At 32.3% G+C, this 25,889-nt stretch overlaps 1 protein-coding gene and 1 pseudogene across 1 annotated transcript; both read left to right on the top strand.

Annotated features, from left to right (window-relative positions):
- The first annotated feature begins 4,876 nt into the window (after positions 1-4,876).
- Positions 4,877-11,488, top strand: LOC7488989 (bifunctional dethiobiotin synthetase/7,8-diamino-pelargonic acid aminotransferase, mitochondrial-like; annotated as a pseudogene).
- A 6,932-nt stretch (positions 11,489-18,420) lies between these two features.
- Positions 18,421-25,270, top strand: LOC7461593 (calmodulin-binding protein 60 C). Its single transcript, XM_002325034.4, has 9 exons — positions 18,421-18,581; positions 18,828-18,999; positions 20,246-20,321; positions 21,007-21,065; positions 21,575-22,068; positions 22,149-22,309; positions 22,394-22,597; positions 23,920-24,157; positions 24,263-25,270. Exons 2-9 carry the CDS (start codon positions 18,869-18,871, stop codon positions 24,844-24,846), a joined length of 1,947 nt encoding a protein of 648 aa, XP_002325070.1. The 5' UTR covers positions 18,421-18,581; positions 18,828-18,868; the 3' UTR covers positions 24,847-25,270.
- Positions 25,271-25,889: the final 619 nt, after the last annotated feature.

The following is a 25,889-nucleotide window of genomic DNA, read 5'->3' as shown; positions in this document are numbered from 1 at the left end:
TTATAGAATATTTTTTGAAACTATAATAAACACATAAAAAAAGCACATTATTCATTTAAAAAAAATTCATTGTTTTTATTTTGTTATAACCTTTATCCTTTCATTTTTTTAATATAAATAATAAAAATAAGGTTTTTTTCAATGAAATTGAACACAAATTTATAGAATATTTTTTGAAACTATAATAAACACATAAAAAATTAAAATAAATTATCAACTTCAAATAACAAGCTAGTACAACATTGAATAAAAAAATTATAAAAAAAATTAATATTTTTTAATCCTTCTTCAGAAATGTCAATTATGAATTTGCGATTAAATTTCTCTTCCACTGCACAATAACAAATAGCCCACTCTAGCTCCAAACTTCCATCCCCTCACCCTCCCATGAAATTAAAACCTCTAAATTGACAAATTAATGGATTAAAAAAAAAAAACCTCTAAACAAGATTTAGCAAATTAATGGATTAATTAGTAATGTAATTAACTGATTGGTAACTAGGCACACCGGTCCAATATTTCTATTTATCTATATGAAATCAAGAGGTATGAAACTTTATTTATAATGAGGTGGTATATTAAGGTTTAAATTGACATTTGTTCTTATTTTGAACTTTTTGCTGATAATAGCTCATCTGTTTCTTAATTTAATCCAAAAATAACTTGAAAACCCTTTTTCTACTTGTTTTATACTGATATTGAACCTTCACATATACTTCTTCAAATGTTTTTTTTAACAATAAATAACATTTTTAATTTAATTCTTACATCAATTAAGATTTTTTTTTTCACATGTGATTTTGAAACACATCCTCCATGTTGGGAGAATTTGGGAGCATGATAATGGTTGTTTATCAAAATATTTTTCGCTCGGAAATATATTAAAATAATATTTTATTATTATTTTTTAAAAATTATTTTGATATAAGCACATCAAAATGATATGAAAAATATCAAAAAATATTAATTTAAAATAAATAAATAAAAATTCAAAAAAAAAAAAAACATAAAAACAAACTGGTTTGTCATCTAACATACTTAGAGAAATTTAATAAAGTCTTGTATCATTGGTACTTGGATGTAAACCTAAATAGCCTTCTTTATACTTTTTATATGCAACAAATACTTTTCAAAACGTATCTAAAATTAGAAAATAATAAATTATCATTTTGCATACTTCATATGTACGTAGCATATACATTTTATAAACAATTTCAAATATTCTATCATATTTTATAATTTTAATACCCTTGATAGTTTGAATACATATATTTCCGCTTACAATAATTTTCATCAATTAATTAACTTCAAAAGAAAGTCATAAAACCATGATGAGTTAAGAGAGAATATTATATAACTTGAAGGATGTCAACAAGAAGAATCTTCACAGAAAAAAATACAAACAAGGTAACGTAAATCATGGCACCACTCATATATATTATGAAGGCAGCGCCGTTGTATATAATTCTTACTGTGTGTGTACTTGTCAGTTTGGTTTTAGAAGTGTAATTGTATTGTTTTTAAAATATTTTTTATTTAGAAATATATTAAAATAATATTATTTTTTTATTTTTTTAAAATTATTTTTGATATCAACACATCAAAATGATATAAAAACACCAAAAAAATATAAATTTAAAGCAAAAAAAATAAAATAAAATTTAAATTTTTTTTTAAAATATTTTTAAAACGGAAAAATAAGTATGACCTTCTAGTAATATTTGGAATATTACGGATTAAATATTTGGTAAAAGTTAGTGATATTTTAGCTAAAAGTAATGAGGAGATATTTGACTGTATGACTAGAAAAAATTGGCACCAGTCCTATATAAAAACGTGTGATTGTAGAAAATATATCAGAGAATATGTTAATTAATTATAAAAATATTGTGTGAGATGGACGGTTTCCATCTCCAAAACTAAAAAAGGAAAGGGGAGCAAAAGATGTATCAGGGAAAGAGAATGTGTGAAAAAGTGGTGGCGAGGAGGAGAAAATAGGTATAGCTGCTAGGCCAAGGTACAACCAACATGGTGGTGTTGACCGTGCCTTGCATGGCACATGCAAAAGCCCCACTCATTTGCGGCTGACATTTGTAGCCATGAATGGCTAGGACGGATAGCATTGCTTTTTTAAAGGGGATTCCTATCTTGCTCCGGTGTCTTGAGTGTTGGTTTCCTGTTCTCAAATTTCCTTGGAAAAAGAAAATCCTTGTTTAATATTCTTCCAAGGTCTTCTTTGAATTTTCTTTGGGGAAACACAGAAATCAAATCAAGCATCATGACTTCTGTCTTTAGATGCTGTTTGTTATTGTGGGTGCGGGTAAGGTTCACCCGCATCCACATATTTTTATGTTTGGTAAAGGAAACAAACTTGATTTTACTTGGTAGAACCCACTGATTTTTCTGTCCAGCTACAGGATTGAAGAATCTCATAGTTATTTGTTCAGCACTGTTTAATGAACAGTGGAGTCATGCTCCACTGTCGCAATGTTCAGTTTTTTTTTTTTGAAAAATCAATAAGAAAAGTTTAGTTATTTTTTCTCTGAACACCAGTGCAGTTAATCGTGAACAATTTTTTTTTTGTTTTTTTTAAAAAATTAGTTTAAGGTGAATTAAATTTACTCGTACTGTAATGAAATTGTAAATTTTTTTAAAAAAATTGTGTTGTACTCGAAAAACTAGTATTTAATATTATTTAATAACACTACATAAATTAAAAGGATATCGCATGATGATGTAGCATTTGTGGAATTTGATCGCAATTCCAATAATAAAGATATCACAATCTTTATTATTTAATAACACTACATAAATTTCACTTTGGTTACTATTTTTTGATGAAAACCAAACTGAACCGAAAATAATTACCCCTAATTGATTCTATTGGCATCTTCTTTCAGAGCTTGACCATTTCAATTGCTTGCAATATTACTTTGTGCTTTTCATGTCTTTTTATCTACGATATTGTTTGTTATGGTTACTTTTTGAAATATTTTTTATTTAGAAATATATTAAAATAATATATTTTTTTATTTTTTAAAATTATTTTTTATATTAGTAAATCAAAATGATTTTAAAACATAAAAAAATATTAATTTAAAATAAATAAAAAATAAAAAAATTTAATTTTTTTAAAAATACTTTTAAAATATAAAAACAAATGTTTGTATTTACCTTGCGTGAGACCTTGCTGGCCATCTGCAGGATCTGGGTTTTACAAAGCTAGGAGTAGGTAGAGCTGAAAAACAGGATGAATTTTACGTAATTGCAGAGGAAAGGTACGAGAGAAGTTGATTTTCGGGAGAGCTTATCACATAGTGGCTGTCATTTATGCTCTCATTAGTTTTTTTTTTAAAAAAACAAAGTCATGCGGTGATTGTACTGTTCACCTTAAATTATATACTCTTTCATAAATTAGCATGGATTGAAATTTTCAGTTTTTTTAAATAATTTGGTTCTCAATTTTTTTTATTTGTCTATATTGGTCATTCTTCATTTAATTTTATTTTTAACCATAACCTAAAATTATATTTTATAAAATCAAGCTTTAATGGGATGTCCTTTGACATTTTGCATATGTACGAACATGTGGAAAGAAAAAAAATTGCAAATATAAAACTATGTTAATATCACATAGAAAGATGAAATTATTAAGAAATCAAGCTTGATGAACAAAAAAATGAAAAGCAAAGGAAATTGCACCGTTTATGTGAATACTACAATGAAAAAAAAAATATAGCGTTCATGAACAGGAAACACACGCACTATTCACGTGATCATGGTATGGACATTAATTTCAATGTTAAAATTAAATTGAAAAGATAAGAGATGCAAGTGGATCGCTCCACATAATTTAATAAATGAAGTTATTATAAATACATTGATCAACTTCAAGCTGACACCACCTTGTAATCTTTCACAATAATTTACCCTTGCGGTCAATCATGTTTTTTAAAAATTATAAATTTTTAGTTTTAAATTACTTTTTTTTAGATGTTTTTGAATTGTTTTGATGTGTTTATATCAAAAAAAATTAATTTTTTTAAATATATTTCTAAAAAAAAATAATTTAAAAAACAATATTTACTACAATTTCATACGAGCATTTACCATTCTTATCTGAAGTCAAAATCAACCAATAATGCAATTGTCAATTGCTTGTTGGGAACTGTTTGAAACTGTATTGACTAACAATTTGATTTCTTTTTTGCTTAAAATTTTATTTTTTATGTCTTGAATTGTTTTGATACGGTGATAAATATACTTTTTTAAAAATAAAATAAATATTATTTTGATAGATTTCCTAGTGAAAAACACTTTGAAAAACAACCGCTACCACACTCTCAAACACCACCTAAAGACGCATTTGTTTTTGTGGTAGAAACCATGCTTTACAAAATTTTGAAATTTGTTTTTTTGCTTAAAATTAATTTTTTTTATGTTTTTGGATTGAAGTTGCGAGGTAAAAAATAATTTTTAAAAAATAATTTTTTTTTATTTTGATGAATTTCTGAGTTAAAATACTTTGAAAAATAACTATTATCACATTTCTAAACACTACCTAAAACATATTTGTTTTTTTTGATAGAAAGTAGAAACCATGTTTTACAAAAATTTAAAATTTATTTTTTACTTGAAAATATATATTTTTATTTTTTAAATAATTTTGACATAATGATATAAAAATAAATTTTAAAAAATAAAAAATATATTATTTTTATACTTTCATAAGAAATTTTGTTTTTTAGAAAAGCAAATATAAAACACTACCTAATTAGATAAGGTCAGACAGCGAACCAATCACTGACTACTACCAAATCAGTTTGCTCACCTACTTTTATCGCAAAAGTCCATATCCTCCTATGACAACCCGCCCCCACGCACTACCCTCTACATTTCAAATTTTGGCACGCCCTGTAGCCGTTACACCACTCTCTCCCTCCACTCCACCTCTAGCCTCTAGGGTTTCTCTACCTCAGCAGTCCCCATGCTCTTCCTCCGCCATCGCCGCCTCCGCTGCCACTCTCTCCTCCTCATCCACCGCAAATTCCTCTCCACAACTTCCTCACAGCCATTGCACCTCCTACTCTCCTTCGCAACATCCATGATATGGGGCTCCAACACTTCCCTCGGCAAAACGTTAATTTCCACCGGCCTCGCCTCTCCCTTCCTCCTCTCTCCCTTCACCAGCAACAAACCCCGCAAATTCCTTTAACTCAAACCAATCCAAACCGGTTTCCCTTCCGATTCCGATTCCCATTCCCATTTCGTCTTTTCTAAACTCTCCTCCCCCGCTGCACACCGCTACTCTCCTCTCTCTCTTTGCCTCAAATTCCGTCCTCAATTCCTCCCTTTCTGCTGCTAATTCACTCTTGTGCGACGAATCTAATACCAAGGGTCAGAATTTAGGGATTTATAATTTGAATTTTAGTGAGGAAAGCAGGTTTGTGAAAGATGGGTTTCATGTGGTTTCGGAGTTAGTTTGTGAAACCTTGTATGCATGGAAGGAGGCTGTTTCGCCGCACTTGGCGGCAGAGAAGGAGAATGGAGTAGTGGAGGATTCTTTAGTGTTGGATACTTTAGAGAAGTCCTTGGGAAAAGCAGAGGTTAGAAAGGAGGGAATAGATGTTTTTTGCGTGGTTGAGACTGCTGGTGGGGTTGCAAGTTCGGGTCCGTCCGGGACCTTGCAATGCGACTTGTACCAGTATGTGGTCATTTTTCTCCTGTTAATTAATGTTAATTGTTTATTGCTGGTTATAGGATTACCTCACATTTGGTTATTAATTTGGGATTCAGAATTTTGTTCGGTGTTTTACAAGATGTCCTTGATTCTATGTTGACTTCGAATGAAACTTGTAATTGAAGGCTGCAATTTCTTGATTTTATTTTTACATGTTAATCTTACTCACCAGTAAAGCAAACTTGTGGGCTTTTTTTCTATTTGTTCCATAAAGATCTAAGGTAACCTTGAGAATTGGTTTGGTAGTAATGCAACTAAACGAGAGGTGGAAAATAGCAAAACAATCCTAGTAATGAAACTAAGCACTTGCTACGCTGCTTTTCTAAGGGAGAGGGAGTAAGATCTCGAATTCAAGCCCTGCTCTTACCGACCAAAGAACCAGAAAAAGAAGTACCCAACAACAAGTTGGCAGTGAATATGAATATCTTGCTTGATGATTGTGCCTGTTCTCTGCCTAGGAAACTGAATGTATGTTATAATTTTTCATTTGAGGTCCGTGCTTCTGAAAAAAGTAACAAGAATTTAAGTTTTTGGTATGTGGTATGTGCATTTGGTGTATCACAGAGAATACGTGATAGGATGGAAGGAATGAAAAGAATTTATATAATTAACCATTCCATTTTGGCAGTTGAATTGTGCATCTTTTTAATCTTACAGGATACATGGAAGAACAGCATGTAGGAACTGAATTTTTTAAGTCAACCAAACTAATTTGGGACTAAAACTTAGTCGAGTTGATTGTGCTCCTTTTTTGTCCCACAGATAATGTGAACTAGATAGGACATGATTAAAGGAAGCTTTTTTTCCCCCTTCTTTCTGTCTGTTCTTTATGAGTTTCTTGTTACATGGAAGAAATGGACCAGGTTTAGTAAGATCAGTGCATTTTGTGGCAATGAATTTAGCACTTATGGTATCACTGTGATAACCTGGATGCAGAATTGCATATTTCAGTTATCTTGCAAAAGGAAAGCCTTAAATATATTCCAAGTCCAACAGTCACTCAACAGCACTAAAAATGTTGACAGTGGTTTACAAAGATATATAAAAAATATTACTATTCTCCTTCGTCAATTCATTTCTTTTCCATATATGTTACTAGGCATTTTCGCTTACCTGGTGTTCTTATGGGAGATGGGAGGTTAGGTGGTGTTTCTGGAACCATTTCAGCTTACGAGAGTTTAAAACTTCGAGGTTTTGATATTGTTGCTGTTGTTTTAGAAGATCATGGCCTTGTTAATGAGGTGCCATTATTGTCATATTTGCGAAATAGGTAATTTTAATCATTCTTCTTTTTCTAAACTAGATAATTTTGAACCAGTTATTTCTTAACTGCAATCTTGCTATGCATAATTGAGATATCACTCTGTCTATTTAAGTTGTTTTTGTTCCCGTTTCCTCTTGTATTTTTCTAGGGTTCCTGTAATTGTGCTGCCACCTTTGCCACAAGATTTGTCAAATGACTTGGTGGAATGGTTTGGTGATTCTGATGAAACATTTAATTCTCTAAAGCAAATAATGCTATCAGCTTTTTCAGAAAGAATTCGGGGATTGAATTACATGCTAAAAAAGGCAGGAGATATTTTGTGAAGGCCATTTACTCAGCACAAACTTGTACCGGAAGAGACTGTTACTGTTATTGATTCAAGATGTGGCGAGAACTTTGCTGTGTACAAGGTTAGTTTTGCCAAAAATGTGTGGCTCACCAATGTACTTTCAACTTAATATATATGGAATCCTTTTTTGTCTTCTTACGATCCCCAGCCCCATGAAAATAATATTTGATTGGGCTTTCTATTTTATCTCTTTGTCTCAGAGAAATAGTCACAATTGGTTTTAATTAAGTGATCAAATATGCAGTGTGCCAACAAATGCTGCAATTGTTTGCTATATAGAAAATGTTTTCACCTTTCTTGTTCCGTGATAATTATTTTGTGATGTAAATCAGCTATTTCTCTAAGCTTATAAAGCTTATATCTCTATTTTTTTGGGGCCCAATTTCAGATCCAGGACAATTGGTTCGTTACACAACAATTTGATGCATGCGCTAGCTGGTGGACTCAAGGACCTGATGCTGCTCTACAGGTCATCTTTATGGCACATGACTGGTTTTCTATCGTTAAGGATTCCTATTTTATTATGTTATACTTCCTCATCTTTTCAGCAATGCATGCTTCTTTAGAAAAAAAAATCAATTATTTTAAGGTGAGAAATTCTATTTTGAAAAAAAAAAAAAAACAAGAATAAGTTACAAGAAAATTGTCATGGCATGGATAAAAGCTTGGATTCTCAAGTCTAAAATTTACAACCCTAAACACTATAGAGGAGGAATAGAAAAAATCTTTGATATTTTATTAAAAACCTGAATATAATCGGAATGCTCTCAAAATAAAATTGACATCTTTATTTATATTAGTCATAGACCAAAAATCCTTTATAAAAAAGGATTTCTATTTAAAACTTATTTAACTAATAGAATCCATCTAGTATTAAGATATCAAAAATCACAAAATACTAATTAAATTAAAAGTCCTAATCTATGTAAGAAACAAATAATTAAAATTCAAAATTAACTAGAAAATAATTAAAATAGAAAAACAACAACTTCAAGCTTCATATGAAATGCTTTCAGGTTTCTTTGTGAACTTCTTTTCTAACCCCTTAAAACCTAGAAAATCTTAAACAATTAAGAAAATAATACAATAAATATTATTATATCAATAATAATGAAGAAAGTGCCCTACCACTCTACTTCCAAAAAACTTGCTCTTAAGTTGTCTGCAAAAAATTGAACGCTTCCATCTCAAAGAATTAAATACTTTGAATATAGCATTGTAGCTACCATATTCATGAAGTAGCTTGTTTTTGACTTGCGAACTTCAAAATTTAATTTATGATGTGTGCATGCTAAAGACAAATCCATATTTTATGTTATAATTTTTTGTTCCTACGAAGTCCACTTGCAGGTTCTTTGCACGTTCATTTACTTCAAACTTGACATTCTCATCATTATGACTTCCAATACTTCAACCTTTATATACAAAGAAACTTCAACATAATCTTTCATAATATCTTTAGGAGAATTATTAGAAATTACCATGTCTCCTTGTTTGTAAGATCTTTATTCATGACTAAAAGATCATCATTTGCCACCATGTTTTCCAACCTAAGGTCCAAAGATTGAAATTGTTTGTCAGCACCCACTTTGGTTATGTTATCTTCAATATAATTAGATAACTTTAAAATTTTGCTTTCACCAAACTCCTCTCCACAGACAAGTGGTTGTCTAGGTGGAATTTCAAGAATAGGTCTTAGGTAAGGTCAGCCATGAGATATGTCTCTAAGCATGTTCATCTTCTTTTGCGATTCCTGTTTGCGTGCTTCATTAGCCAAATTAGATCTATTATGGCTCGATCCAAGCTATCAAACTTTTGTTCCCAATGATCTAGTTTATGCTTTTGAGCCAATACAACGCCCAAACACCTAGATGGCCTCCACTCTTGCATATAAAAAAGGTTAACCTATTGTGATATTAACTGACAAATAATACAATAAACATTATTATGTCAATAATAATGAAGAAAATGCCCCTCGTCAAAAATCATGAGCCGGTTGATTAATGGAATCCACCAATGGGTCTCACATTTTTCTTATGATCCACTGGTATGCAATTCTCTAGTAATCTATTCGTGCTGTTTTTCTTGTGAACTAGATTTTTTCATAGGGTCCAAGGACAACTATAATCTGCATTTAGAAACTATTTTTGAATCTTTGCTGCTGACTTGTCTTTTCTATTGTAAATACAAGTTTCATCTACGTTATACTAATTCTGTTCAAAAGATGTATTTTATTTTTATTTTTACATAATGATTTAGTTAGATCTACTGATGAACATGCACCTTCTTGACGTCTGAATATAATTTTGTATTCTAATTGGTAAGCTTGATGTGGAGTGGCATCTTCTATGAAATTAAAATATTAGCAAATTTAGCTGTAATTAACAAGATAGTACAAACTAACTATTTGTAAATAAAAATTAACATTAAAAAAGAAGCAATTTTATGTAGAAGTAAAAAGAGATTCTGTTAATTTGGCTCTGTTTAGTTGAAGGGATATTGTTGCGAGTGATAGAGAATGGAGTGAGAGAGTTTGTTGTCATTTGGAATTATGTCAGCTTTCTAAAATGCACCAAGTGAAGTTATTGGTGCCTATAGATGTGACTATTCAGGAAATGGTTTCTTAGGTTTACATTTTTATCAAATATATCTCAATCATTTGAATTAGTGCTGTCCATTTCCTTTCTGTTGCTGGAAGTAGATGGTTTTTTGGAAAGAGCAGAAAAATTATTTTTATAAAACTAGTGGAAGTTCCTTTTCGGGGACTTCTGAAGATCATTCAGTAAGCAGGATTCTTTTAATTGTTTATTTTGAGTATTAGGAAGTTTTCTTATGGTTCTGACCCTCCTCTCTTTCAGAAATTAGTGCAAGTACCTGAGAAATATACAACTGCATTCATAAAATGTGTGGTGGCTACAGCCTTGTGTTAAGATTGCATTTTGTGTTAGTTATTGACTCACCTACTAGTAAATAAGCTATTCCATTCATAAGGTCCTCCTTACAAACTCTATCACCTATCGAAATGGGGAATCTAGATTTATGACAAAAAATAACCAGAAAAAAGATTTAACAACTGTTTGCTGCATATCAGTTTTTTGAACCTGTCCCTAAACACATCTAAAAATCTAAAAAAGAGTTAAATAGTATAACTGTACAGCACAATTTATCCGCACCATTTGGTCACTTTTCTGAAGTTCTTTAATGTGGTTACTTGTTTAGGTGGTTTCAGACTGATCTTGCAAGAGATATGGGTTATACTGCTGCAAGATATGGTCATGTACTGTTTCCAGAGAATGGTTACGAGCCAGCGTTGGAACATGCGGAGCTTTTGCTTGAGGGTGTAGGTAAAGGTCAGTATTTGTATTCTGCAGTTTGTTGATTTTTCAAGCATTTTATGTGATATAATATGATTAGTTTCTTCCTGTTGATTAACTCATGCTTAATCAACAATAAAAACTCATATGTGCCTGGTGACTCAGATGTGATAGCATGTCCTTTTACATCTATCGCTTATGTTATAACTTCTTAACCGCATTAAAGTTATCCATTTTGAACTGCTTCATAATTATCCTTTTCTTAATATATGCTAGATAGACCCAACTTATTATTTAGGATTGTAATTTTGCAGGGTGGGCTTCAAGGACATACTATTCAGATAATGGATCAACAGCAATTGAAATCGTTCCTTAACAAATAGTAGAAATTTTGGTTTCAGAAAAAAATGGTAATTCTGATGTGCTGGACTTTTTTCCCAAGTATGTTGATTTTCTTTTCTTTCAGATGGTTAGTTGCTAGTAGGGGTGGTTTAGACAATGATCATACTTGCAGCACAATTTGCCTTGGACCTAGCAGTTGTAGGAGTCCTGCAAGCATATTTTTTGTATAATGAAAACAGTATAGTTACAAGGTAGTTTTGCAAGTGACGTTAAAATCTGACCACTTGTCCCATCTAGGTGTGTTTCAATTTTAAATTTAGTTGTCCAAATGTATTTGCTATAATAGAGTATTTGCTTAAATGTAGCTTTACATTAGGACACTTTTCATAGCTAAGATAATACGAGTGTGACAATCATTCCATGTAAGATGCTTTTGTATTCTACTTGATATTATTAATTATTAGTGGGATACAAGAGTCTTTCAAAGGTGCAAGGGGCCAAGATAGAGTTGTGTATTAACAATGCTTAAATAGAAAACAAGAACTTTAGAGAGGCTCGATAGGAAAGAGTAGACAATTTTTATTTATTTATTTTTTTAATTTTTTTTATTAATGTAGGTGTTCGGGTAAGTTTACGCGCATCTCGATTAATCTCATGGGTCCTGAAGTTAATGATCATGTAAGCCTTCAATAACCCTGAGAGGACTCGAACTCATGATTATTGGAAAGCAAAATCAAATCCTAACAAGTTGTATAAAAGACAATTTTTTTTTATCAGTTTAACGTGGGTGTCCGGGCCAGCTTGTGCGCATCTCGACTAATCCTACGGGCCCTGAAATTAATGATCATGTAAATCTCCAATGACTATCTTATGAGCAATCACAGGGCTTGAATCTGAGATATAAAAAACAATTTTAATAAGCGAGGATGTTGCGGAGGAAAATGACATAGAAATACTTGGAAAAGGTGATGGTTATGTGCTATTATCCAAAAAGGATATGTCTTAAGGGTGTGTGTGGGGAGAGCACAGCAAACTAAGGTGATGAAGTGAGAGAGTGTGAGATTAGAAAGAGAAGCTACTAAGAGAAATGAATGGTAAAAAGTTTTCAAATGAGGTAATGGATGGGCTACTTGATTGTCATGATTGTGACAAGTGCATAGCATATTGAAAGGCCAGATAGGTGCCATGTGTTTAGAAGGGATATGCGTTTAATATTATCAGATCTTGTTAATAAATGTTAAGGGTGATCCTGGACCACCCTCATGAGCCCTACTGCAAATCTACCAAGCCAAATCTCGAAGCATCCCCATCCCATTCGGCCTAATGGCTAGTCCCTGCTACCTTGCCTTTAATTAGCCTTGTGTACCCTGAGCGCCCTATCAGTTAATCCAAGTGAGTGTGCAACTGAATAGGCTTATTGATGTAGGACAAGATGAACAAATTTCTAAATCAAACCGAGAGAATAGAAATGAAAATCACCAACAAGAGAGACACTCGATCTTGAAGGGATCAAACCAAGAGAGACTCGCTTGATTTTGAAGCAATATAAAAGAGACACCCTCAATCTTGAAAGTAAAACGCTATTTATTTTATTCAACCCTAAACAATTCAATAACGAATGTGCAGGTCACTTGTGTAGCTCTATCTGCAAGAAAACTTGAATTAAAGGGTTAATGGACAAAGCCTAAATATTTATATTATCCCATAGGCTATGTTTGTTTCCGGAATTCACTTTCCGGGAAACTATTTTCTAAACTTTCATTTATTTGTTTGCCATTAGAAAAGTTGGTCAATGAAAAACACTTTCCAGTCAAAGAAAAATTTGGCTTGATTTCCAAGAAAGTGTTTTCTTGTAAAATTTAGATGGAAAACACTTTCCGGAAGTTGTAAAAAATTAAAAAATATCATATTATTTGCTGATTATATCAAATTTGGTCCTCAAACTTTTGATATATATATATATATATATATATATATATATATATATATATATATATATTTTGAATATTTATTTTTCAATTTCATCTCTTAAAATTTAATTTTTATATTAACTTTGATCCTCATTTTTATAATTGTTATTTGCTTTTTCCTTATCATTTTTTTATTGAAATTTTTTATGTATCAAATTTGGTTCTCATTCTTTTGATTGTTACTTATTTTATTTGAAATAATTTATGAAATGTTAATTATTATTATTTTAATTTCTTCATCTTTCATTTTTTTTATTTTTTTTATTTGATTTCTATTATTTTAATTATTATTTATTTTATTTGAGATAATTTATGAAATTATATTTTTTTTCAATTTCATTCTCATTCAACTTTTTAATTTGTAAGATTTGTTCCTCGTTATTTTAATAAACTTGAGAAAAATAAAACATTAATAAGTTATTTTCCAGCTCATTTTTCATGATATAACCAAATACTGGAAAATGTTTTCCAACTTATTTTTCATTACACTGCCAAACATTAGAAAATAATTCACTTTCCTGGAATTCACTTTTAAAAAATAACTACTTTCCAGCAAACAAACGGGACTCTAGAGAATTTTTTTAGATTAAATTTCTTGTCATGCACAAAATAAAATTAATAAGGTTAGGGAAATGTAGTTGTTCAGAAGGAGTTTCTATCTTTAACAAGACATTTCTTAGGGAAGGAAGAATAGGAAAACATCTTACATGTGGGGAAAAGAAATTTACAAGTTATAGTTGCAAAGCAAGTGGGATGAGGACACATATTAGACTTTGCTCCAATATGTAAGGGAGACATAGGGTTGATTTTTGTTTTCCTCGCCATTCATTCACAAATAAAAGTAGGAATTTTAGAGAGAGATGGAGCAAAGTTAGAGAGAAAAAAGTAGAGCGTTTGAATTTGAGGGTCCCAAAGAGAAGGGGTTATGTCTGAGTTTAGGACCTGAGAGGCATCCTGAGATATTGGTCTTCTTATCCCTACTTTGCAGCACTACTTGCTCATTGATGATGCTTTATACTACAGATGTTCCGAGGTGTCTTTATTTATTGTTGAATGCAAAGGGCTGGTTATTATTGGCCAACAATGACCAAAGATGCATTCCTACTTCAGAGCTTGCACCAAATGCTCATCATTGTTGGGCTCCTTGGAGTGCCATTTTTTTGAGGAGCATGGGTGAGTGGCGTCATCCATATAGTGCCATTTACCCCACCCCCATACACCCTTGAAGAAATCCTATATCTACAATTAGCGCACATGATTTTGGCGTATGGTTGAGGCTCAGTAGATGAAACATGTGTTAGTGCATTATATGCCATTTCTTCTTCTTTTTCTTCCCTTTCTTTCTGCAGTATCTGTTTGTATATTAGAAGAAATCCTACAAGAGCCTTTGATGAGATAGGCCGGATTGTCATAGTATAGCCTACTCGTCTTTTATAAGCATAATTCTTTACGTACTTTTGACTTTCGGGATGAGGTTTCTACCAGTCAGTTGCTGTAACTTGGGTTTGGTTTTATTTCAGGTACTTGCTCTTAAAGGATCTTACCATGGTGACACTTTGGGTGCAATGGAAGCACAAGCGCCATCACCTTGTACAGGCTTCCTCCAGCAGCCATGGTAGGAAATGCTTTGGTCTGAGATGCTCATCTGTGATGAATAAAAGCTATTTTAATTCACAAGTATCCTTTTTTTGAGCTATATAAAACTTGGTTCTTAGCTCTTTATATATATATATATATATATATATATATATATATATATATATATATATATATATATATTTTGTTAGGAATATGTTGTTTTTATCTTGAGATTAAACTCTCTTGAACTTGTGATTTATTCTGTATTTTTTCTGGGTCGGTATAATGAAAAAAATTAATTTTAATTTGTTTTTATCGAAAGAAAGCAAAACTATGGTTGCAATTTTCAAACACCACTAATTTGCTTAAAAAAAAAGTCTCCAATTTTCTATTAATAAAAAATGAAGAAAAATGAAAAAAGTAATGGGGCCCACATTATTTATTGATTAATGTTGTCCAGGGAAACTTATCCCATTTTATCTCCGAAGCAACACATGCAATATATAAAAAGTATAAAAGAAGCAAATGACGTCTGTAGAATTGACGTCACTCGAGCGATAAAATACACGTTGATGTGACGTGGCAGGTATCACTTGAACCTTTTAAAATCGCACGATAGATGCCTCTCTCGGACGACAACAACAAAACTGAAGCAACAATCCAACGATACACACAGTACACTCTAGAAGCTTAAAAATATCAACCGGCAAATTATATTTCAGCCCCTGTATATTCCTCAATCTTTCACCTAGATCCCTATATTTTGTTAATTATTATTTATGTAGCTTACAAAATAAAAAGAAAATTACCTTAATCATCCTATAATTTAGTTTTTTTTTACTTGCTTGCTATACTTTAAAAAATTACAGTTTAAATTAAATGAAATCCCTAGAATTCCTTTCTTTATATAAGAGATAATCAAAGCATCATCAAAATCCTAGAGTTTTATGGCTATTAAATAAATAGGATGATTGAGAAATTCAAACATGAAGAAGTTGGTAGATTCAATTTAAAGATAATATCTTCAGCTAGTTTTGTGATGTTTTTTGTTTGAGAAATAACTTTAATTTTTCTATAGAATTATAACAATACATTTGAAAATTTGTTGTTTTCTTTCTTCTTTTTTTTTAGAAAAATCTTTATTATGTAGTTAATTGTTATAATTCTTAGAAAAGTTTTAGAGCGCCTCGTTAAGCTATTATGCATTTAAATTCTTTATTCTTTGAAGCAATATTTAAAAATATAAAGAATTATATTTTCTATTTTTTCAATCATAAATTAATTTGAAAATAATCTAAATTTATAAAATAAAGGGAAAATGGATTAAAAATACAAACTACTTTACAATTGAGAAAAATGTGACATTCTGAAAACTATAATGAGAGGTGTAATATATAGAGGGTAATATAATATAGGTAATGCAATTAAATATGATTTTTCTTAAAAGATATATATATATACACACACACACACACACACAATCTTGCAAATATAATATCCAATTAAACCTAAAAAAATAAGAATAATATTTTAAAAGAAAAGGAAAAGATATGATTAACAATATTACTCAAATGTTCCAAAAGCAGAAGGAAAATGAGATAAATAACATAACAAAAATAAAATTAAGTTATAGGAGACAAAAATATTCAGCACTTCTAACAAATTAATAAAAGAGGATTTTCAATCATCATTGTATGAAAAATTATTAGATAAACTTAATTCACGAAACAAATTAATAAAATTTATACACATAATTAAATCTGTCCACGTCATTATATGATTAATATATTATTAATTATTTCTTTCCATAATTCTGATATAATCAATAACCATGTCAACCCTAAAATATCAAGTTATTGGGTGAAACTACGACAGTGGTTTTACATAAATCCACCGGCACACATCTTTAATAAAACTCTCTAGTTTAGAAAGTTGCATAATCCACCACTATCTTGGGAAGAGCGAGAGTCATGTGATTTAGAATTTTAATTATTAAATTATTGATATAATATTAGTTTAAAAGTTTAACCTAGAATAATTTTATATTAACTCATTGATACGTCACATGGTTGTTTTAAATAATATAAATATACAAAAGTGTCATGTGATTATGCAACTAGCTTCTATACTTAAATTAAAAAAAACTTTAACCCATGTGGGTTTTTTTAATTATAGCAGTAGACACGATTTACTATGAATTACTACAATAAAATTATCTTTCTATCTTGAGTTAAAAAAAATGTAATGATATAAACGGTATTTTGATTTTCACAATTAGTCCATTAGTAATTAAAAAGGTTGTTTAAGGATATGTTAGTATTTTATATTTTTGCTTCGTAAAAATACGATTTTGTCCCTAGATTTAACAATTTCTTGAGTTGTTGTTTAAGGATTTTTTAGTCTTTTCAAAAACATTGAAACAATTTAAATACTTATTTACATTGAGTTGTTAACCGAGGCTTTTTTTGGTTTTTGGTATTTTGAAATATAATAAAAATACTATTATACCCTTACAAAAGATAAAAATCAAGGCATGCGTCTAGAGACTTCTTTGTACTTTCACTATGATTTTTTTTTGTGATTCTCAGGTTCATGAAGGGCATTTTGGTATTTTTATGTTGGGAAACAATTATTTTATTTGAAAAAGGTGTTGAAGCGTCACATTCACTCAATAGCGAGTGGGTGCCATTCGCGGTGTTTAGGTGATATTTGCAGACCCATCAGGTGGCCAAACATGCCCTTCCGCCATGTCATTTGATGCGCCACTATGTCCTCTTTCTTATAAGATGGCGCATATCAACATTTTATAATCGGTTTCTTGTTGGAGGTCCTTTTTTTTTTCTCTTCTTTCTTTTCTCTTTCTTCAAGAGAAAATGCATCTTTGTCCTTTTTTCTTTAGATTTGTCATCTTCAGCCATTTTGTTTTTTATTTTTTATTGCCATCCTTTGTTATATTACAAAACTTTAGTTGTTTTCAATTTAGTCATTAAATTATAATTTGTTATATAACTTTAGTTGTTTTATATTTTTTGTATTTAATTTTTGAATAATTCTTTTTATTTTGTACAAGTGAGCTTTATTTTATAAAAAAAATATGTATTCTTAAATATTGCAGGCATGGTTTGGTATGAAATAAATAGAGGAAATTAATAAAATGAAATAAAAAAAGACGAAGAAAGTGGATTTTTTCTTCCATTAGGTTTTAATAAATGAGGTGGAAATACTAAGAAAAAGATAAAAGTGGAAAATCATAAAATAATAAGGGCTACATATACTTTAACAAAAATAGACCACTCATACGAAAAGTCATCCCAGTGACGTAATTGGATTAGAATAATAAGGATTACAGCAGTGCATAGAGTACGTGATCATTCTCTCTTCTGTGGCTTAAGTACGAGTCTCCAAAGAAGACCAACATGCTAACAAAACAATACCCCCAGAATTGGGGTAAACTACATTTCTATCCTTATAGATTCATTAATTACCACTTTTAACTTTTAATTTATAATTTCTCAACACTAGTCCTGTAGCCTTAAAATGTTTTTCAATTTCACTCTTTGTTACTAATAACTACTGAAAAAACTCACACTTGTTTATTTTTTTTAATTTTTTTTAAATTATATCTCGTTTCTTCCTTTCAAATCCCCATAAAATGTTATAAATATAGAAAAAATAAAAAAAAAATTGAATAAGTAGAATATTCAAAGACTAAGGTAGCATTGAATCTTCCAAACTGGAAGAATAATATTGGAAAATCTTAAACTCCAGGGATAATAGGTGGAATCAATGAATCTATAGGGGTGAAAAAGAAATACCATTCAAATTACTATATAAAAAAAAAAAGAAAAATGCACAGAAAGAAAAAAGTCCATTTCAATCTGAAGTACTTTATTTATGTGTATTTACTTATTTAAATTAATCAACAGTACTCTATGATTTCGTTTTTCTCGATATAACCTTTTTTTTTTTTTGCTCTCACCAAACACGCATCATTTTATTTTCGCAGTCCAAAATTATCTGTCAGGTTCTCCTTGCCGCTATAATTACTTTTTCAGTTGCAAAATCTGTTTGGTTTGCGTGAAAATTAGAGGAAAAATCACTGTCTTTTCTACTTTGTCTTTTGCAGTCGTTATCGTTGGTTTCTAAATTTGGATTTGTGTGTGTTTTTCTGGTGGAAATTGAGCTAGATTACTGTGGTAGTGTGGATCTGTCTGATTAGTTAGGATTTTTGATTGATTGATAGCGTGAAATTGTAAGTGGTGTTTTGCAGATTTAAGTAGAAGAAGGAAGAAGGGGTTAGGGTTTTGAGACATGCACACTAGGTATATGGAGAGAACTAATAGCATGGCTAGAAGGAAAAGGGGCTTAGAAGGTGGTGGAGCAGAGGAGGGGGAGCAGCAGCAGCAGCAGCAGCCAGAGCGTAAAAGACCTGCTTTAGCTAGGTAAATTTTAAAATAAATGACTATAAATTGTGTGTTTTTTTTCTTTTGAATATTAGTTGATTTTAAATGTTAATTTAAGTAATTTTTCAGTTTAAATTTTGAAATTTGTGGTTTTAATCTAATGTTGGTGTAATTGGAAAATTGTATTAATTGTTGAATTGCGTTGACTCTCATTTTAGCTGTTCGTTTGATTACATTAAAACTGTAAACATGGGTTCTGTCCTGCTACTTTGGGTTCTGTTCTGCTGGATCATTTTTTGACCTGATTATCTCTCAAAGTTGTCAGCATAGCTGTATATTTGGATGCTTGAAATGATGGTCAAGATTGAAAGATACGAACGCCTATTGACCTGGTTTTATTTATTTATTTATTTATTTTTTCTGAGAATTGGTTAGTAAATCTTCTAAGCTGGATTAACAAAATCTAGGGTATGAGTGGGTTAATCTTTCTCTTCTACTAAAGTTCAACGAAGCTTGAAATATGATTTCTGTTTAGCCTTTTCTTTGATTGACATGGAGTGGATTGAAAGGGAAACCAAAACCAATTACCTTCACTTTTATGTTCATTGGAAGATTCCGGACACAGTATCCTCTTATGCACTGTTCCCTGCAATAAATAGTTACTGAAAGTATCTGATCTTTTCTCCTTTGGGCATGCATTTTCAGCAAATTTAGAATTTTCCTGGAGCTTACTGAGACATTCATGAGCTGTCAACACTAACCTTATAGACTGATTTCTACCCTAGTTTTCATATATACTTAACCATATATAGATCTTGTTGCATGCTAATCTCATGGGTAGTAACAGAACTAGTAAAACCTTTATTTCCTCGGACTAACAGAACTAGAATTAAATAAAGAGAATCATGAGTAAAACCACACACTAAGTACATTATCTTGTGTATTTGACAATGAACAGATTTTCGGATGCACATGCATCGTGGTTTCTAGGATGACTGATGTTGGAATTGCACATTGGTAAATACCAATGATACTTAAATGGAGGCTTGCCACAAAGGAGCGTCATCTCTAAATGCTTTTTACCTCATCAAACCAAAATCTTTCCCGAATAAATTGAACTTTTTTGTTTTGAAATTGAAGTACATTTGTTGAGAGCAGCTTCCTATTATTTATTTTCATTGGTTTCTATATGTGATTACTGGGAAACACGATAAATCTAAAGTATCTCATTGCATGACATTCCCTTTGAGTTGGATTTTAACGTAAATTTATATGCTTTCTGCAGTGTAATTGTAGAAGCTCTCAAGGTGGATAGTCTACAGAAGCTCTGCTCATCGTTGGAACCAATTCTTCGTAGAGTTGTAAGATTTATATCCTTTATTTTTTGTACTTACCCCAGATAAATATGATTCAAAATGCAGAGGCAGAGAAATCAAATCCGAGTTTAGGGTTTGGATTTTGATAAGGAGAATTTGATAAAGTCCCCAGTCTACACTAGAGTTTCTAAAATCACTACCAGGATCACAGGAATCACATTGGAGATAAGATGCATCACTTTGATCATGTGCTATCTTGTCTCACTCACAATGCATCAAGGCTGGTTCCCTGAAAGAGATAAGATGCAGCTGAGGTGCTTGAGAGTGAAGAACTGTCAAGGCCCAGCTGTTTCATTCATTAAAGGAGCTCTTAAGTATTGAACCCCCCCCCCCCCCCCCCCCCCCCCCCCAACAGCATCAGAACATTACCTCTTACAAATAAGAAAGCAAACCCTCATCCTGCAAAAATTTGATTCTTGATCAGTCAAGCTCCTAAATTCTCTGCATTAGTCATTCTGCTTGAGTACTGTTTTTCTTTTCTTTTTTTCCTTTTGAACTTTTGAAGGTCTTGTAGCAACAGAATAATGAATTAGAGTTACCATCATTGACCCTAATAGCCAGGGAGTTTCCTTCCAGCTATAGAGCCAAGTCAATGGGCACCTCTAGGACAACTTTGATTGCTCAGCTATTATTGGCTTCTTACTGCAGTGTTGCTATTTATGCCAAACAGGTAAGTGAGGAAGTGGAGCGTGCTTTAGCAAAGATAGGTCCTGCTAGACAGATTGGAAGGTAAACTATATCTTTGACCATTCTTTGGTTGTAGTTCATTTTGTGATATATGAGTTATATTTTTTGAATTTCGAGCCAAAATTTTATGATTTTCTTCTTCATTTTTCATTTTTGACTAAACTTGTACTTAGTAATAGGAAAATCAAGTATTGGTGTTGGAAATGGAATCATGTCTTGTGTATGTGACTTACATGTGAGTTCTTGTTAAAAAGGTGATGCACTGAAATCTCTGGTGGTTTTATGTTTTCAAGTCTTGTTTGTTGACTAACAAAGCGTGTACACTATTTAGTATATTAGCAGAATTGTTGCTATTGAATTGATTGCAAAATTTTGATGATGTCATGAATGCAGCAAATTTATCTTGTTTGTAAAATTTGGTAGATACAACTTTATAGTTTTAGTAACTCTGATATATAAGCAACGACCACTGTGTCCTTTTCATTTTCTGTAAGAATTAAGAATGTATGGTTTCATCCTTAGGGGTGGTTTATTATTCTTATGTGTGACAGGTCTTCCCCGAAGCGAATTGAAGGCCCAGATGGAAGGAACTTGCAGTTGCACTTTAGGTCTAGGTTGTCTCTTCCCCTTTTCACAGGAGGAAAAGTAGAGGGGGAGCAGGGTGCCGCAATCCATGTTGTTTTGGTTGATGCGAGCACTGGACATGTTGTAACTTCTGGCACAGAAGCCTCTGTAAAACTAGATGTTGTAGTTCTTGAAGGTGATTTCAACAATGAAGCTGATGAAGGCTGGACACAAGAAGAATTTGAAAGCCATGTTGTAAAAGAGCGTGAAGGAAAGAGACCATTGTTGACTGGAGACTTGCAAGTAACACTTAAAGAAGGGGTAGGATCTTTGGGAGATCTCACATTTACGGATAACTCAAGTTGGATAAGGAGCAGGAAGTTCAGGCTTGGCTTGAAGGTTGCTTCTGGGTATTCTGAGGGCATACACATTCGTGAGGCCAAGACAGAAGCTTTTACTGTTAAAGACCATAGAGGGGAATGTTAGTTCATGGCTTTGCTCTTCATTATTTTTCCTGTTCTAACTCTTCTTGAATATGCATTTTTTTTTCCCAATTGACAGTATACAAGAAACACTATCCACCTGCACTGGATGATGATGTATGGAGATTGGAGAAAATTGGCAAGGATGGTTCATTCCACAAGAGGCTAAATAATCAAGGAATATTTAAAGTTGAAGACTTCCTTCGTCTTGCAGTCAAAGATTCTCAGAAATTACGGAATGTAAGTGAGACTGAGACTCGGTTATTGAATTATGAATTTTACACTTTGTACCTACCTTCTAATATAGAAAGTTGTTGGATGTAGATTCTGGGAGGTGGCATGTCAAATAAGATGTGGGATGCTCTCTTGGAGCATGCAAAGACTTGCGTTCTTAGCGGAAAACTATATGTTTATTATCCTGACAATTCAAGAAATGTTGGTGCTGTCTTCAACAACATCTTTGAGCTGAATGGCCTTATTTCAGAGGAACAGTATTATGCAGCCAATTCCCTTTCTGATGAGCAAAAGGTTGGCCTCATCATGCATTCTCCTTTTTTATTTTTTTAAATAAAAAAATAGAATGTATTGTTTCATGTTTCCATATTTGTTAGGAGCAGTATATGAACACATTGCTTAACAGCCTTCATATAGTACTATCAACCCAGTAGTTTCAATCATAGTTCCCCCTTTTAAATTCCATTTACTTATTTGTCCTCTTGCTTTACCATGGCAAATATATGTAAAAACTGCTAGTTGAGAACGACTCAATTTTTGAGCTTGGAATATCTTGTTATAGTACTTGATATCATTTAACACCTCTATCTTATGTTTTCTATCTTGCATGGTTTTCCAAATTAAACATTCAGTTCAAATGTGTGCCTTATGACTTTGTTTATGGATTCTGGAAAACCCAGAACCAGTCAACCGGTTCCTCGCATCTTGTACATTTTTTGGATTTATACAACTTAACCTTTTCCAAAAACAGGTAGGAATCACTGTGAATGGCAGTATAATGAAATTATTCTCATATATCAAATGCCCCCAAACTTCTTCTCTCATTATCATATTCTTCTTTCTTGTCCCAGATAACAATTTGCTAATGCCTTGTCTGATTTTTTTTGTCCCTCCTGAAGTAGTGTTTCCTTGATAGCTCATGATTCTGTTCTTGTGAGTAACATACATTTCCAAAATCATTAGCTAGCATTTTCTGTACATGCTAAGTACGTTTTTTGTTGAAAAGAAAAGAAAAGAAAGAAAAGCGAGTACTTTGCATGTCATAAATTTAAGGTTCTCTCCAATCTATCTACAAGCCTATCATTAGACTCCAAAATATTGTGTAAAATCAGATTTATTAGATATGAAGAAGAGTAATCAGTAATTAGTGTGATTCAATGGACATTACTTGTTTTGTGTAAACATTACCTGGTTGTACTTTTGAAGAAATCACTTCTGGTTATGTTAGAAAGTGTAAACATAGTAGATGACTTTCCATGTTAAGGATTATTTAAACAATTTCTCAAATTTTCTTTTTCCTTTTTTTTTTCCTGCATGATTGATCCCAAGCACTTCATATAAGCACATAGTTCTCTAAATGTTCCATTTTTACTTCCAACTATTATGTTGTTTAATCAATCTCAAGTCTATGTGTTCATAAACTGGTTTTTCTTGTAGGCAAGTTTGAGGTTAATGTAATGGCAAGGCAATTTTTCCTTGGGCCTGCTTCAAATTTGATTTGAGCTTGCAGCTATAAACTTCTTCGCATTTTTTGTTCTTTCTGGCAAGGGCTGCTCTTTACTGCTGTTTTGATTATCTCACTTAAAATAATTTCGCTCATTGAAAATTAATTCCAGATCTATGTGGATACATTGGTGAAGAAAGCATATGACAATTGGGATATGGTCGTTGAGTATGATGGCAAGTCACTTCTGAACTTCAATCAAAATAGGAGGGTAAGTGTATCCCAAAATGAACATCAGATCAATCAAATAGGTTACTCTAATCCTTCAGGCCACCAAGTGCAATTACCACGCTTGCCAGCTTCAATTCCAACCGAGCAGTCTTCTGTTCATTCAGCCCTACAAGCAGGAGGTAAGTGCTATCAACTGCAGATGTCAAATCAGAAAATCATGTTTTAATTGTTAACTCAATTGTTTACTGTTTTCTCATCATTGGGTTCTGATTTTCTGGCAACAGGGTACAATGATAATTTGGTATCGGGATACTCAATGCAGTCACAGCTTGTAAATCCTGATTCCCGCACACAGCTTGGCAGTAACTCATTCGCACCACATCAACAACTGATCAGCAATCCTCAACAACTCCTAAGCACTAGAAATGATAACAGTGCTGTTGGCCTGGCCCTTGGTCCTCCACAGTCATCTACCTCAGGTTTTCAAACAATTGGTTCTTCCATGCAGCCAACTAATCTTAATCCTTTTGATGACTGGACCAGCAACCGAGACAAGAGCGCTGACGAATTCTTTTCAGAGGAAGAGATTCGCATACGAAGTCATGAGATGCTTGAGAATGAAGATATGCAACACTTGCTCCGACTCTTCAGTATGGGGGGCCATGCCAATGTACCTGAAGATGGCTTTTCTTACCCACCTTACATGGCATCTCCTATGCCAAATTATGACGAGGACCGCTCACGTCCAGGTAAAGCTGTTGTGGGATGGTTGAAGATCAAGGCAGCAATGAGGTGGGGGTTCTTTATTAGGAAGAAAGCTGCTGAGAGGCGAGCACAGCTTGTTGAGCTGGATGATGATGATGAGTAGATAGGTTTTAATGTCAAGCCTCATTATCCATGAATTATTATTGTGTATGTCTAGGACTGCATGGAATAGTTGGGTTTGGAAGTCTCGAAGGCCCAGTTGTTCCGGGTTTGACGTCGGCATCCAAGAACCTTTTTGTACAGTCACCTGTACAGTAAGTTGCTTTGTTAGTTGTTACCCTGCAAGATGGTTCTCTGATCATATCATCATTCTGTGAATGATAGATGAGTTTGAGTTCACAAGGGGTGTGTGTGTGTGTGTGTGTTTCTAAGTTGAACACCCCTTCCATTCTTGTTGACTGCTTAGGGGAGCATGTCTAGTAGTAGAAGCATATATGACTTCATATGTTGTATCTGCAAGTGACTCTTAAGAGATGGTCCAAATGGTCCATACTTTGTTAACCTTCAACTTGAGTTGCTTCTTTCCAGTCTCCTTGTTATGTCATGATTTGTGAACTGCCTTTCGCTTCTTTCCAGCTATGGTTCTTCTTTTATTGACTGCCACGGTGATCGGCTTTACCGTTCAATTGTGCTTGACTTGTTAACCACCACCCTTTTTGACACCCTTGTTTTGCTGTGCTCCCTTGACGGCCTCTGTTATGGGACAAACATGCATCTTCCGATCGATCATAAATCATCCAAATTTCGTCTGCAAACCAGTGGGCTATGGTGGTGGCACCTTCCTGCTGTTGATTTCCCACTTATCTATCATTCCGATGGGATTTCTAATCGCGATTGACCAACTATCTTGGTCGTGCACAACTTCTTCTTTCACTTTTTTTGGTTAATTCTCTGCTATCCAAATCATACAGAAGGTTGTTTCTAAGTTACCTAAACATTAAATAAGCCTTAACAATGGAGTTAAGAATTTGTTCCTTTTAAACTGATTTGTCTCTCGTACAATAAAACTATTTTTCTAGCCTTGACAACTTGAGTCAAGAACAACGATTGGATAAAGAGGCAAAAAGCATATAAAATAACAAAGCAGCCTCGAAAGAAAGACTAAGCAAATTAGAAGCTAAACTAGAGAAAAAAATAAAATAAAAA

Source organism: Populus trichocarpa, chromosome 18 (assembly GCF_000002775.5).
Source record: "Populus trichocarpa isolate Nisqually-1 chromosome 18, P.trichocarpa_v4.1, whole genome shotgun sequence".
NCBI classification, from domain to species: domain Eukaryota; kingdom Viridiplantae; phylum Streptophyta; class Magnoliopsida; order Malpighiales; family Salicaceae; genus Populus; species Populus trichocarpa.
Note: the sequence above shows the minus strand (reverse complement) of the source record. Positions and strands in the feature narration are given on the sequence as shown.

What these genes read in the sequence shown, in the direction of transcription:
- LOC7461593 (XM_002325034.4), top strand. Translation starts at nt 18,869, where the DNA reads ATGCACACTAGGTATATGGAGAGAACTAATAGCATGGCTAGAAGGAAA. An exon ending in TAAAGACCATAGAGGGGAAT is followed by an intron (nt 22,069 to 22,148) that starts GTTAGTTCATGG and finishes CCCAATTGACAG; the next exon opens with TATACAAGAAACACTATCCA. An exon ending in ATTCTCAGAAATTACGGAAT is followed by an intron (nt 22,310 to 22,393) that starts GTAAGTGAGACT and finishes TGTTGGATGTAG; the next exon opens with ATTCTGGGAGGTGGCATGTC.